Source organism: Ostrea edulis, chromosome 5 (genome assembly GCF_947568905.1).
Source record: "Ostrea edulis chromosome 5, xbOstEdul1.1, whole genome shotgun sequence".
NCBI classification, from domain to species: domain Eukaryota; kingdom Metazoa; phylum Mollusca; class Bivalvia; order Ostreida; family Ostreidae; genus Ostrea; species Ostrea edulis.
In genome coordinates this window covers 81386679-81400439 of record NC_079168.1, presented here as the reverse complement: position 1 = coordinate 81400439, position 13761 = coordinate 81386679, and the positions used below count along the sequence as shown (strand labels likewise).

General features: G+C 36.0%; 1 protein-coding gene across 1 annotated transcript in view; it reads left to right on the top strand.

Moving 5' to 3' along the window:
* LOC125649643 (uncharacterized) overlaps positions 1-13761 on the top strand; it is a 63307-nt gene that overhangs the window by 42531 nt on the left and 7015 nt on the right. Inside the window, exons 13-16 of the mRNA XM_056166443.1 lie at positions 5694-6167; positions 8173-8342; positions 10720-10811; positions 13325-13484. Of these exons, the coding sequence (XP_056022418.1) occupies positions 5694-6167; positions 8173-8342; positions 10720-10811; positions 13325-13484 (896 nt within the window). The remainder of the gene's footprint in view (positions 1-5693; positions 6168-8172; positions 8343-10719; positions 10812-13324; positions 13485-13761) is intronic.

Sequence of the window (13761 nt, the reverse complement as noted above, 5' to 3'; positions counted from 1 at the left end):
AGTTTTTCATAAATATCTTAAAGAGCTCTGTGTTTGTATTAGATATCTGACTAGTTTACAACTATTCATGTGAAGTGAAGTGGCACTAGGTATCTTGATATGCCATCAATTTTTAGATATCACGCTTAAGGAAGTCAGCTACTTATACCATTTGATTGCAGGTAACCTGAAATTTCAAGTTTTTCATAAATATCTTAAAGAACTCTGTGTTTGTATTAGATATCTGACTAGTTTACAACTATTCATGTGAAGTGGAATGGTCCTAGGTATCTTCATATGCCATTAATTTTGAGATATCACCCTTAAGGAAGTCAGCTACTTATACCTTTTGATTGCAGGTAACCTGAAAATTAAAGTTTTTTGAAAATATTTTAAGGAACTCCGTCTTTGTTTTAAATATCTGATTAATTTACCAATGCACATATGACAAAATCTGATATTAGGTATCTTGATATGCCATCAATTTTTAGATATCACGCTTAAGGAAGTCAGCTACTTATACCTTTTGATTCCTGGTAACCTGAAATTTCAAGTTTTTCATAAATATCTCAAGGAACTCTGTGTTTGTACTAGATATCTGACTAATATACAATTATCCATATGACGAAGACTGATAATAGGTGTCTTGATATACCATCAATTTTAAGATATCGTGTTTAAGGAAGTTAGCTACTTTTATCTTTTGATTACAGGTAAACTGAAATTTCAAGTTTTATCAAATATTTTAAGGAACTCCGTGTTTGTTTTAGATATCTGATTAATTTCTTAATCCAAATATTACAAGATGTGCTATTAGGCATCTTGATATGCCATCAATTTTCAGATATCGCCCTTAATAAAGTCAGCTACTTATACCTTTTCATTCCTAGTAATCTAAAATTTCACGTTTTCCGTACATATCTTAAGGAACTCTGCGTTTGTACTAAATATTTCAGTCATTTACAATCTCACATATGACAAGGAGTGATATTAAGTATCTTAATATGCCATCAATTTTCAGATATCACTAGTAAGGAAGTCAGCTACTTAAAGCATTTGATTCCTGACAACCTGAAATTTCAAGTTTTGCATAAAAATCTTAAGGATCTCTTTGTTTGTATTAAATATCTGACTAATTTACAACTATCCTTGTGAAGTGGAGTGATATTAGATATCTTGATATGCCATCAAATTTTAGATATCACGCTTAAGGAAGTCAGCTACTTATACCTTTTGATTGCAAGTAACCTGAAAATTAAAGTTTTTAGAAAATATTTTAAGAAGCTCCGTATTTGTTTTAGATATCTGATTAATTTACCAATGCACACAAGACAAGATGTGTTATTAGGTATCTTGATTTGCCATTAATTTCCAGATATCACGCTTAAGGAAGTCAGGTACTTATACTTTTTGATTCTAATTAACCTGAAATTTGAAGTTTTCCGTAAATATCTTGAGGAACTCTGCGTTTGTATTAGATATCTGACTAACTTACAACCCTCCACGTGAAGAAGAGTGATATTATGTATCTTGATACCTATTATCATACCTCTTCACGTGGATAGTAGTTTACTAGTCAGATATCTAACAGAAACACAGAGTTCCTTAAGCTATATGCAAAACACTTTAAATTTCAGGATGTCTGGAATCAAAAGGTATAAGTAGCTGACTTCGTTGAACGTGATATCTGAAAATTTATTGCATATCAAGACACTTCATATAAAGCCCAGTAATATCGGCAAAGATAAATTAGTCGGATATCTAACATATGTATTTGAAAATTGATGGCATATTAAGAGACCTAATATCACTCCTCTTCAGGTGGATAGTAAATAATTAGTCTGATATCTAATACAAACACACAGTTCTTTAAAAGATATCTACAAAACTTTTGAAATTTCAGGATGTCTGGAATCAAAAGGTCTAAGTAGCTAACTTCCTTAAGCGTGATATCTGAAAATTGATGGCATAATAAGATACTTAATATCACTCATTGTCATATGTGAGATGGTAAATTAAGATATTGTCATACAAACGCAGAGTGCCTCAAGATATGTAAGGAAAACTTGAAAATTCAGGCTACCTAGAATCAAATGGTATAAGTAGCTGACTTCCTTAAACGTGATATCTGAAAATTAATGGCAAATCAAAATACCTAATATCACATCTTGTCATGTGTGAATTGGTAAATTAATCAGATATCTAAAACAAACACGGAGATCCTTAAAATATTTTCTAAAAACTTTAATTTTCAGGTTACCTGCAATCAAAAGGTACAAGTAGCTGACTTCCTTAAACGTGATATCTCAAAATTAATGGCATATCAAGATACCTAGTATCACTCCATTTCACATGGATAGTTGTAAACTAGTCAGATATCTAATATAAACACAGAGTTCTTTAAGATATTTATGAAAAACTTGAAATTTCAGGATACCAGGAATTAAAATGTATAAGTAGCTGACTTCCTTAAGCGTGATATCTGGAAATTTATGGCATGGCAAGATACCTAATATCACTCTTCTTCACTTTGATAATTGTAAATTAGTCAGATATCTAATACAAACAAGGAGTTCCTTAAAATATTGGTCAAAAACTTGAAATTTCAGGTTACTTGCAATCAAAAGGTATAAGTAGCTGACTTCCTTAAAGGTGATATCTGAAAATTGATGGCATATCAAGATACCTAATACCACTCCACTTCACATGGATAGTTGTAAATTAGTCAGATATCTAATACAAACACAGAGTTCTTTAAGATATTTATGAAAAACTTGAAATTTCAGGTTACCTGTAATCAAAAGTTATAAGTAGCTGACTTTGTTAAGTAAGATATCCGAAAATTGTTGTCATATCAAGATACCTAATATCACACCTCTTCACGTGGGTAGTTGTAAATTAGTCAGATATCTAATACAAATACAGAGTTCTTTAAGATATTTAAAAAAAAAAAAACTTGAAATTTCAGGTTACCAGGAATCAAAAGGTATAAGTAGCTGACTTCCTTAAGCGTGGTATCTAAAAGTTGATGGCATATCAAGATACCTAATACCATTCCACTTCACATGGATAGTTGTAAATTAGTCAGATATCTAATACAAACAAGGAGTTCTTTAAGATATTTATGAAAAACTTGAAATTTCAGGTTACCTGCAATCAAAAGTTATAAGTAGCTGACTTTGTTAAGTATGATATCCGAAAATTGTTGGCATATCACGATACCTAATATCACACCTCTTCACGTGGGTAGTTGTAAATTAGTCAGATATCTAATACAAATACAGTTCTTTAAGATATTTATGAAAAACTTGAAATTTCAGGTTACCAAGAATTAAAAGGTATAAGTAGCTGACTTCCTTAAGCGTGATATCTAAAAATTGATGGCATATCAAGATACCTGATATCAGATTTTGTCATATGTGCATTTGTAAATTAATCAGATATTCAAAACAAAGACGGGGTTCCTTAAAATATTTTCAAAAAACTTTAATTTTCAGGTTACCTGCAATCAAAAGGTATAAGTAGCTGACTTCCTTAAGCGTGATATTTCAAAATTAATGGAATATCAAGATACCTAGAACCACTCCACTTCACATGAACAGTTGTAAACTAGTCAGGTATCTAATACAAACAAGGAGTTCTTTAAGATATTTATGAAAAACTTGAAATTTCAGGTTACCTGCAATCAAAAGGTATATGTAGCTGACTTCCTTAAGGGTGATATCTGAAAATTGATGGCATATCAAGATACCTAATACCATTCCACTTCACATGGATAGTTGTATATTAGTCAGATATCTAATACAAACAAGGAGTTCTTTAAGATATTTATGAAAAACTTGAAATTTCAGGTTATCTGCAATCAAAAGTTATAAGTAGCTGACTTTGTTAAGTATGATATCCGAAAATTGATGGCATGTCAAGATACCTAATATCACACCTCTTCACGTGGGTAGTTGTAAATTAGTCAGATATCTAATACAAATACAGAGTTCTTTAAGATATTTATGAAAAACTTGAACTTTCAGGTTACCAAGAATTAAAAGGTATAAGTAGCTGACTTCCTTAAGCGTGATATCTCAAAATTGATGGCATATCAAGATACCTGATATCAGGTGTTTTCATATGTGCATTTGTAAATTAATCAGATATTCAAAACAAAGACGGAGTTCCTTAAAATATTTTCCAAAAATGTTAATTTTCAGGTTACCTGGAATCAAAAAGTATAAGTAGCTGACTTCCTTAAGCGGAATATCTGAAACTTAATGGCATATCAAGATACCTAGTACCACTCCACTTCACATGGATAGTTGTAAACTAGTCAGATATCTAATACAAACACGGAGTTCTTTAAGATATTTATGAAAAACTTGAAATTTCAGGTTACCAGGAATCAAAAAGTATAAGTAGCTGACTTCCTTAAGCGTGATATCTGGAAATTTATGGCATGTCAAGATATCTAATATCACTCTTCTTCACTGTGATAATTGTAAATTCGTCAGATATCTAATACAAACTCAGAGTTCCTTAAAATATTGGTAGAAAACTTGAAATTTCATGTTACCTGCAATCAAAAGGTATAAGTAGCTGACTTCCTTAAGTGTAATATCTGGACAATTATGGCGTGTCAAGATACCTAATATCACTCTTCTTCACTTTGATAATTGTAAATTAGTCAGATATCTAATACAAACTTAGAGTGCCTTAAGATATTTGCGAAAAACTTGAAATTTCAGTTTACCTGCCATCAAAAGGTATATGCACCTGACTTCCTTAAGTGTGATATCTGAAAATTGATGACATATCACGATACCCAATACCACTACTCGCCATACGTATCGTTGTAAATAAGTTAAATATATGATATAAACACGGAGTTCCTTAAGGTATTCATACTGATCTTGAAATTTCATATTACCGATAATCAAAATGTATAAGTAACTGATTTCCTAAAGAGCAACATCTGAAAATTCGTGGCGTACCAAAACACCATCTATCACTTCTTGCCATATGTATAGTCGTAAAGTCGTCAGATATCTATACAAACAAAGTTTCTTACGGTATTCACACTTATGTTGAAATTTCAGGGTAACTCGAATCAAATTGTAAAAGTAGCCGATATCTCAAAATGGATGGTATATCAAATGATTGAAGGTCTGAATTCAATCCGTATCACTTTTAAAGTAAACACTCAGTTGAAAAAGTTTATTCGTATTTTACATTGCAACGTTGTGTAATTGGGGATAATTGAGCATGGAATTTCATAGGACTCCTCGTCCTCTTTAGAAATAATTCTGATAGACAATAATTTTCAAACTCATTAACCTTTATCTGGTAGCGAGCTATCAGTAATTATAACTTTTATATTTTGTAGTAGCTGGCTACGAGTAGCTAACTTTTCTTACTTTTAGTAGCTGGCTACTAGTAGCTAACTTTTCCTGGTTCAAGTAGCTGGCTACTAGTAGCCAACTTTTCTCTTTTTAAGTAGCCAGTTACTAGTAGCTGGTTACTAGTAGCCAACTTTACCGATCTATTTCCAATTCGTTCCCTGTATTATTAATTTCAAAAATTTGAATAGTTTCCCCGCACTATGTTATTTGTTTTCAGTCGCGTATGTATGCATAGCGTTTTTGGATTTATTGATGTGTAAATTCTCAGTTAGCTTTATTTTTGTCCAATCAAAACGGCTATAATAAATAACATTGGAATTATAGGTAAATATTGATTCAAGAAAACCAAAAGAACTAGAAGCAAAATCCATGCTGTTGGGAAAACATCTTAGTGAGATTGGAAATTTTAGTAGTAACTCAGATAAACCTCAGTGCTCAGTCAAAGAAACACCAAATCAGAATTCCAACTCCCAGAGTTCCAAATTATCTCCCGTACACTTAAAGTCGGTGGAAGGGGCAGTGGGGGAGGAGCCTGAGAACTGCGATTGGAATCCTATTCCGCATTTTCAGAAGAGAGATCAGATAAAGAAGGCTGCACAGACGAATCCAATGATAGACACGGAAGTGAAATCAAGTTTGTTACAAAAACACTTACAGGAGTTTAATGATCTGATGAAAGTTCAACCAAAACGCCACACAGAAAAACAGCTGAAGGAGGAAAGGATGAGGCAAAAAGAGGAACAGCAGATAACACAACAGAGGGAACTAAACTTGCTGAGGAGTCAACACTCTGAACAGGTAAAAAGTGAACTCTCTGAGGAGTCATCACTCTGAACAGGTAAAAAGTGAACTCTCTGAGGAGTCAACACTCTGAACAGGTAAAAAAGTGAACTCCCTGAGGAGTCATCACTCTGAACAGGTTAAAAAGTGAACTCACTGAGGAGTCAACACTCTGAACAGGTAAAATGTGAACTCGCTGAGGAGTCAACACTCTGAACAGGTAAAAAGTGGACTCTCTGAGGAGTCAACACTCTGAACAGGTAAAAAGTGAACTCGCTGAGGAGTCAACACTCTGAACAGGTAAAAAGTGAACTCGCTGGGGAGTCAACACTCTGAACAGGTAAAAAGTGAACTCGCTGGGGAGTCAACACTCTGAACAGGTAAAAAGTGGACTATGAGCAGTCAACACTCTGAATAGGTAAAAAGTTAATTCACTGAGGAGTCGACACTCTGAACAGGTATTAAGTGAACTCGCTGAGGAGTCATCACTCTGAACAGGTAAAAAGTGAACTCGCTGAGGAGTCAACACTCTGAACAGGTAAAAAGTGAACTCACTGAGGAGTCAACGCTCTGAACTGGTAAAAAGTTAACTCTCTGAGGAGTCGACACTCTGAACAGGTATAAAGTGAACTAACTGAGGAGTCAACACTCTGAACAGGTAAAAAAGTGAACACTCTGAACAGGTAAAAAGTGGACTCTCTGAGGAGTCAACACTCTGAACAGGTTAAAATGTGGACTTGCTGAGGAGTCAACAATCTGAAAAGGTAAAAATGTGAACTCACTGAGGAATCGACACTCTGAACTGGTAAAAAGTGGACTAACTGAGGAGTCAACGCTCTGAACTGATAAAAAGTGAACTCGCTGAGGAGTCAACACTCTGAACTGGTAAAAAGTGGATTCACTGAGGAGTCGACACTCTGAAATGTATAAAGTTGGACTCGCTCAGGAGTCAACACTCTGAACTGGTAAAAAGTGGATTCACTGAGGAGTCAACACTCTGAACTGGTAAAAAGTGAACTCGCTGAGGAGTCAACACTCTGAACTGGTAAAAAGTGAATTCACTGAGGAGTCGACACTCTGAACAGGAGAATGTTGACTCGCTGAGGAGTCAAGACTGAGCAGGATATAAGTGCACTCATTGAGGGGTCAACACTGAACAGGTAAAATGTAGACTCACTTAGGGTTCAACATGCTGATTAGGTATAAACTGGATTCACTAAGGGGTCAACACTCTGAACAGGTTTAAAGTGGACTCGCTGATAGGTCAACACTGAGAACAGGTAGAAACTGGAGTCGCTGAGGGGTCAAAACTCAGAACAGGTAAAAACTGGACTTGCTGAGGGGTCAACACTCGGCAAAGGTAAAAACTGGACTCGCTGAGGGGTCAATACTCAGAACAGGTAAAAACTGGAGTCGCTTAGGGGTCAACACTCAGAATAGGTAAAAACTGGACTCGCTGAGGGATCAACACTCAGAACAGGTAAAAACTGGACTCATTGAGGGGTCAACACTCAGAACAGGTAAAAACTGGACTCGCTGAGGGGTCAATACTCAGAACAGGTAAAAACTGGAGTCGCATAGGGGTCAACACTCAGAATAGGTAAAAACTGGACTCGCTGAGGGGTCAACACTCAGAACAGGTAAAAACTAGACTCGCTGAGGGGTCAATACTGAGAACAGGTAAAAACTGGAGTCGCATAGGGGTCAACACTCAGAACAGGTAAAAACTGGACTCGCTGAGGGGTCAACACTCAGAAAAGGTAAAAAGACTCTCTGAGGGGTCAACGCTCATAATAAAATGTGTTTTTCAATCTTTTAACAATTAATGCTTAATATTTTAAACTTCCTACATTTTACATTTCCTACACATAGTGTTGATGGTATTATGAAAACAAACTAAAGCTATGCATACCAACATTCTTCTCTGTTTATGTAGGGACTAAATTTTTGCAATCAAATTCACTAACATATTCATCATATAGAGATTCACATTATGTGATAAACCTCCCCATGTGGATTGTAGTTTGTACCAGTGCTTCTCAACACCGTAGACTCAGTCAGAGACCCGGAAGCAGCCGACTCATCTGTTCAGGAGGAGTTTGAGAGGATGAGGAAGGAACATATACGCAAACAGCAGGAACTGGAGAGAAAGAGGAATGAGGAGGAAGCTCAGGAGCTCAAAACATACAGAAAGTAGGCAACCAAAACATACAGACAGTAGACAACAAGAACATACAGACAATAGACTACCAGAACATACAGACAACCAGAACATACAGACAATAGACAGCTAAAACATACAGACAATAGACAACCAGAACATACAGACAATAGACAACCAGAACATACAGACAGTAGACAACCAAAACATACAGACAGTAGACTACCAGAACATACAGACAACCAGAACATACAAACAATAGACAACCAGAACATACAGACAATAGACAACCAAAACATACAGACAATAGGCAACCAAACATACAGACAGTAGACAACCAGAACATACAGACAGTAGACAACCAAACATACAGACAGTAGATAACAAGAACATACAGACAATAGACAACCAAACATACAGACAGTAGACAACCAAACATACAGACAATAGACAACCAGAACATACAGACAATAGACAACCAAAACATACAGACAATAGACAACCAGAACATACAGACAACCAAACATACAGGCAATAGACAACCAGAACATACAGACAATAGACAACAAGAACATACAGACAATGGACAACCAAACATACAGACAACCAGAACATACAGACAGTAGACAACCAAAACATACAGACAATAGACAACCAGAACATACAGACAATAGACAACTAAAACATACAGACAATAGACAACCAGAACATACAGACAATAGTCAACCAAAACATACAGACAATAGACAACTAAAACATACAGACAATAGACAACCAGAACATACAGACAGTAGACAACCAGAACATACAGACAATAGACTACCAGAACATACAGACAATGGACTACCAGAACATACAGACAATAGACTACCAGAACATACAGACAACCAGAACATACAGACAATAGACAACTAAAACATACAAACAATAGACAACCAGAACATACAGACAATAGACAACTAAAACATACAGACAATAGACAACTAAAACATATAGACAACTATAACATACAGACAGTAGACAACCAAAACATACAGACAATAGACAACCAGAACATACAGACAATAGACAACCAAAACATACAGACAGTAGACAACAAGAACATACAGACAGTAGACAACCAAAACATACAGACAACTAAACATACAGACAATAGACAATCAGAACATACAGACAGTAGACAACCAGAACATACAGACAATAGTCAACCAGAACATACAGACAATAGACAACTAAAACATACAGACTATAGACAACCAGAACATACAGACAGTGGTCAACCAGAACATACAGACAGTAGACAACCAAAACATATAGACAACCAGAACATACAGACAATAGATTACCAGAACATACAGACAACCAGAACATACAGACAATAGACAACCAGAACATACAGACAATAGACAACCAAACATATAGACAACCAGAACATACAGACAGTAGACAACCAAACATACAGACAGTAGACAACCAGAACATACAGACAATAGACAACCAAACATATAGAAGTAGACAACCAGAACATACAGACAACCAGAACATGCAGACAATAGACAACCAAAACATACAGACAACCAGAACATGCAGACAATAGACAACCAAAACATACAGACAATAGACTACCAGAACATACAGACAACCAGAACATACAGACAATAGACAACCAAAACATACAGACAACCAGAACATGCAGACAATAGACAACCAGAACATACAGACAATAGACAACCAGAACATACAGACAATAGACAACCAGAACATACAGACAGTAGACAACTAGAACATACAGACAGTAGACAACCAGAACATACAGACAATAGACAACCAAAACATACAGACAGTAGACAACCAGAACATACAGACAGTAGACAACCAAACATACAGACAGTAGACAACCAAACATACAGACAGTAGACAACCAGAACATACAGACAGTAGACAACCAAACATACAGACAGTAGACAACCAGAACATACAGACAGTAGACAACTAAAACATACAGACAATAGACAACCAGAACATACAGACAGTAGACAACTAAAACATACAGACAATAGACAACCAGAACATACAGACAGCAGACAACTAGAACATACAGACAGTGGTCAACCAAAACATACAGAAGTTGGGCAATCTTTTATGATGCATTGAATGGTTGCAATCATTTACCGATAAAGCACAACTTTACAAACATGTACATTAGTAGTAAACAGACAACTGCCATCATTTTTCTTGATTAAAATCCAAACTGATCACCTGAGCAACCTTGAATTTAAAATAATCAATTTGTAATAAATTTCAGTGTTCAAAGTAATGGAATGAAAATGTTTGTAACAATGAGTTAAGAAAATTCTACACTGCAATAGGACAGCTAGCAATAATGTATGTATTGTTCACTGAGAATAGAAAACAAAAGTGGGTGGAAGTAAAAGTTGAATCTACTCCAAAGTGGTTTGAGAGGGAGGCAAATGAGAACAAAGTCCCACTAAAGGTCAAAGGTAATTAGTACATTTTCAATGCTATTTGTTTTATATTCATTAAAGCATGCAGAAACAAGTGCAATATAGTGTGTGCTTTATTGTTGTTGGTTTTTTTGGGGGGTTGGGGGGGGGGGTTGTTTTTTAGGACACCTGAATGACTTGAGGTGACCTGTTGCTATCTGTTTGTCAGTTGTTAGGTTTGAACATTTTTAGCTTCTCTGGAACAAATGAACTGCCATATATCAGGTTTTTTCCACGTGTATCCAATTTCCGCTTTATTCACAACATTTTCCGAATCGCGGAAATTAAATCTGTAAATTTGATGCAAAGTTTTGCATTTATAATAGAGTTATAGTACACGGGCGATGCAGGTAATAATACGTTGAAAGTTCTGTGTACAGTGTGTTTTGTTTCCCTCAAGTGCCAAATAACAGGTATATATGTAAGCCTCATTGTTTATGTAATAATTGGCAAGCTAAATTTCCGAGCTAAGCACGATATTTACCCGATTCATATCGCAATCAGGCTAATTATACCCCCCGCAACAAGTTGTAGGGGGGGGGGGGGTATACTGGAATCGGTCTGTCCGTCCGTCTGTAGACGCAATGGTTTCCAGGCTCTAAAGCATTATCCTTTCCACCTACCGTCACCATATCATATATATATGGACTACCCATGGGATGAAGATGTTCCCTGTCGATTTTGGGATCAAAGGTCAAGCACACTTGACATCGAAGTAGCAATATGGTTTCCGGGCTCTAAAGTGTTATCCTTTCCACCTACAGTCACCATATCATACATATGGACTACCCATGGGATGAAGATGTTCCCTATTGATGTTGGGGTCAAAAGGTCAAAGGTCAAGCGCACTGGACATCGAAGTAGCAATATGGTTTCCGGGCTCTAAAGCGTTATCCTTTCCACCTACAGTCACCATATCATACATATGGACTACCCATGGGATGAAGATGTTCCCTATCGATTTTGGGGTCAAAAGGTCACGCACTGGACATCGAAGTAGCAATATGGTTCGGTTTGTCATGCCATTTCTTTTTTACACTCAGAAAAGAGGTAGTTTATACCTATTACCAACACCCTTTGGGAGATTGGGGTAAGCGGGGAGTATTCTTAGTGAGCATTGCTCACAGTACCTCTTGTTTTCCACTCTGTTGAACAAAGTTCCTGTTGGGAGATTTCATATTCCATCTACCCCGCACATCTCAAAGTCTCTGGAAATTCACACCTACGAAAACAAGGGCTTTGATTTCTTGATTTTATTAAATAAACAACAAATCAGGTTTTATTAATTAACCCCACACGACCCCCGTGCAATTGATTACACATTACCAAATTGATAGCTTGCGTATAATTATTCAGAGTGCCGAATAAACAAGATCACAGCTGAACTATTACCCATGCATTTTTAAACGAAAGTGTTAGGGACTATTCCCAGAATAGTCATGCTCGACTGAAATCAAAGGTAGGAATCACGATGTAATCAAAATATGTAGGCATTGAATAAAGGTAAAATTTCATGAAATTACACGAAAAGGTTGTAAAAATTTAAATGGTCGCGTCAGACAGGTGGTCGTTTAATACAGGTAAAGTAGATAGGGTAATGCCTTGGGGGGAGGGGATTTTTACGGTCACATACGGCAATGAGTCGGTGAATTAATAAAGTGGGTCACTGTGGCAGTTATTTACTTGAGTATAAAGAAAAGTGCAAAATCATTGTATGATCAGTTACTCGGAAATCGTGCAAATCGTTTCACTGACTAAATTTTTGCATTAAAAATTTAGAGTTAAAAATGTGTACACATGCTGGCATCTTTTTTCCACTTCCTTCATAAGTTTAAATAATCATGAATGAAATTTTCACTGTGCCTTTGAATTAGTGAAAACTTAATTCGCGTAAATTTAATACACTATTTTAGGTTCTGATTCGCAGAAAAAAACCTGATATACGGTAACTAATTTTGGTATGAATCATTCATGGGTCAAAATTTGTGAATTTCATAGATTCTGCTTCTCTTGGGCCTGAGGGATGTGGCCAAAATCATCAAAATTAATGAAAATGCAATAGAAAATTTTCTTTACTGCTGGACATTAAGCAGACAAATGTTAGTATGATTATGATGAGCAATGCAAAGTTCATGACCCCAAGTTGGGACTTAGTTGATCATGTTGAAAATACAGTATGTTTTAGAAAATCTTTACTCCTGGACATCAATCGGGCAAACTGTTTGCATGATTACCTATAATAAGCCCCTTTTGAAAACTGTAAAAATTCATTTTACCCTTTAATAGAAAAATGCATTTTGCTTTGATGTGATAAAACTTGCTCTCCTATAAAAGAATTTGAATTACCATTTGTGTTTGATAGTTATACCAATATGTTTTCCATCTTGTACAAAGTATGAAAATGGAGATGAAAAAAAAACACAGGTAACACAATGGTTTCTAAAGAGTGAAAGATGTGCATACTCAGGTGACCATTAAGGTCCATGGGCTTCTTGTTCTACATGTTGTAGAGCCTCCAGCACCCAGTGTTAATGTTTGGCAGCAAAGAAATCTACGACACCAGCAGATAACCTCACTCGGTCCAAGGAGTGCGCTAGAGGAGGAGGAAACTCTGCAACAGGTGCTATTATTGAGTCAGAAGACTGCAGCTCAGGAGGAGGAACAGAGGAGGTAAGTGTAAGGACCTTCTGAATCGGAATACAACAGGTGCTTGTTTGGAGTCAGAATACACTACAGTTAGTGGACCTTCTGAATCGGAATACAACAGGTGCTTGTTTGGAGTCAGAATACACTACAGTTAGTGGACCTTCTGAATCGGAATACGACAGGTGCTTGTTTGGAGTCAGAATACACTACAGTTAGTGGACCTTCTGAATCGGAATACAACAGGTGCTTGTTTGGAGTCAGAATACACTACAGTTTGTGAAATTCTAAATCGGGCTTCAGG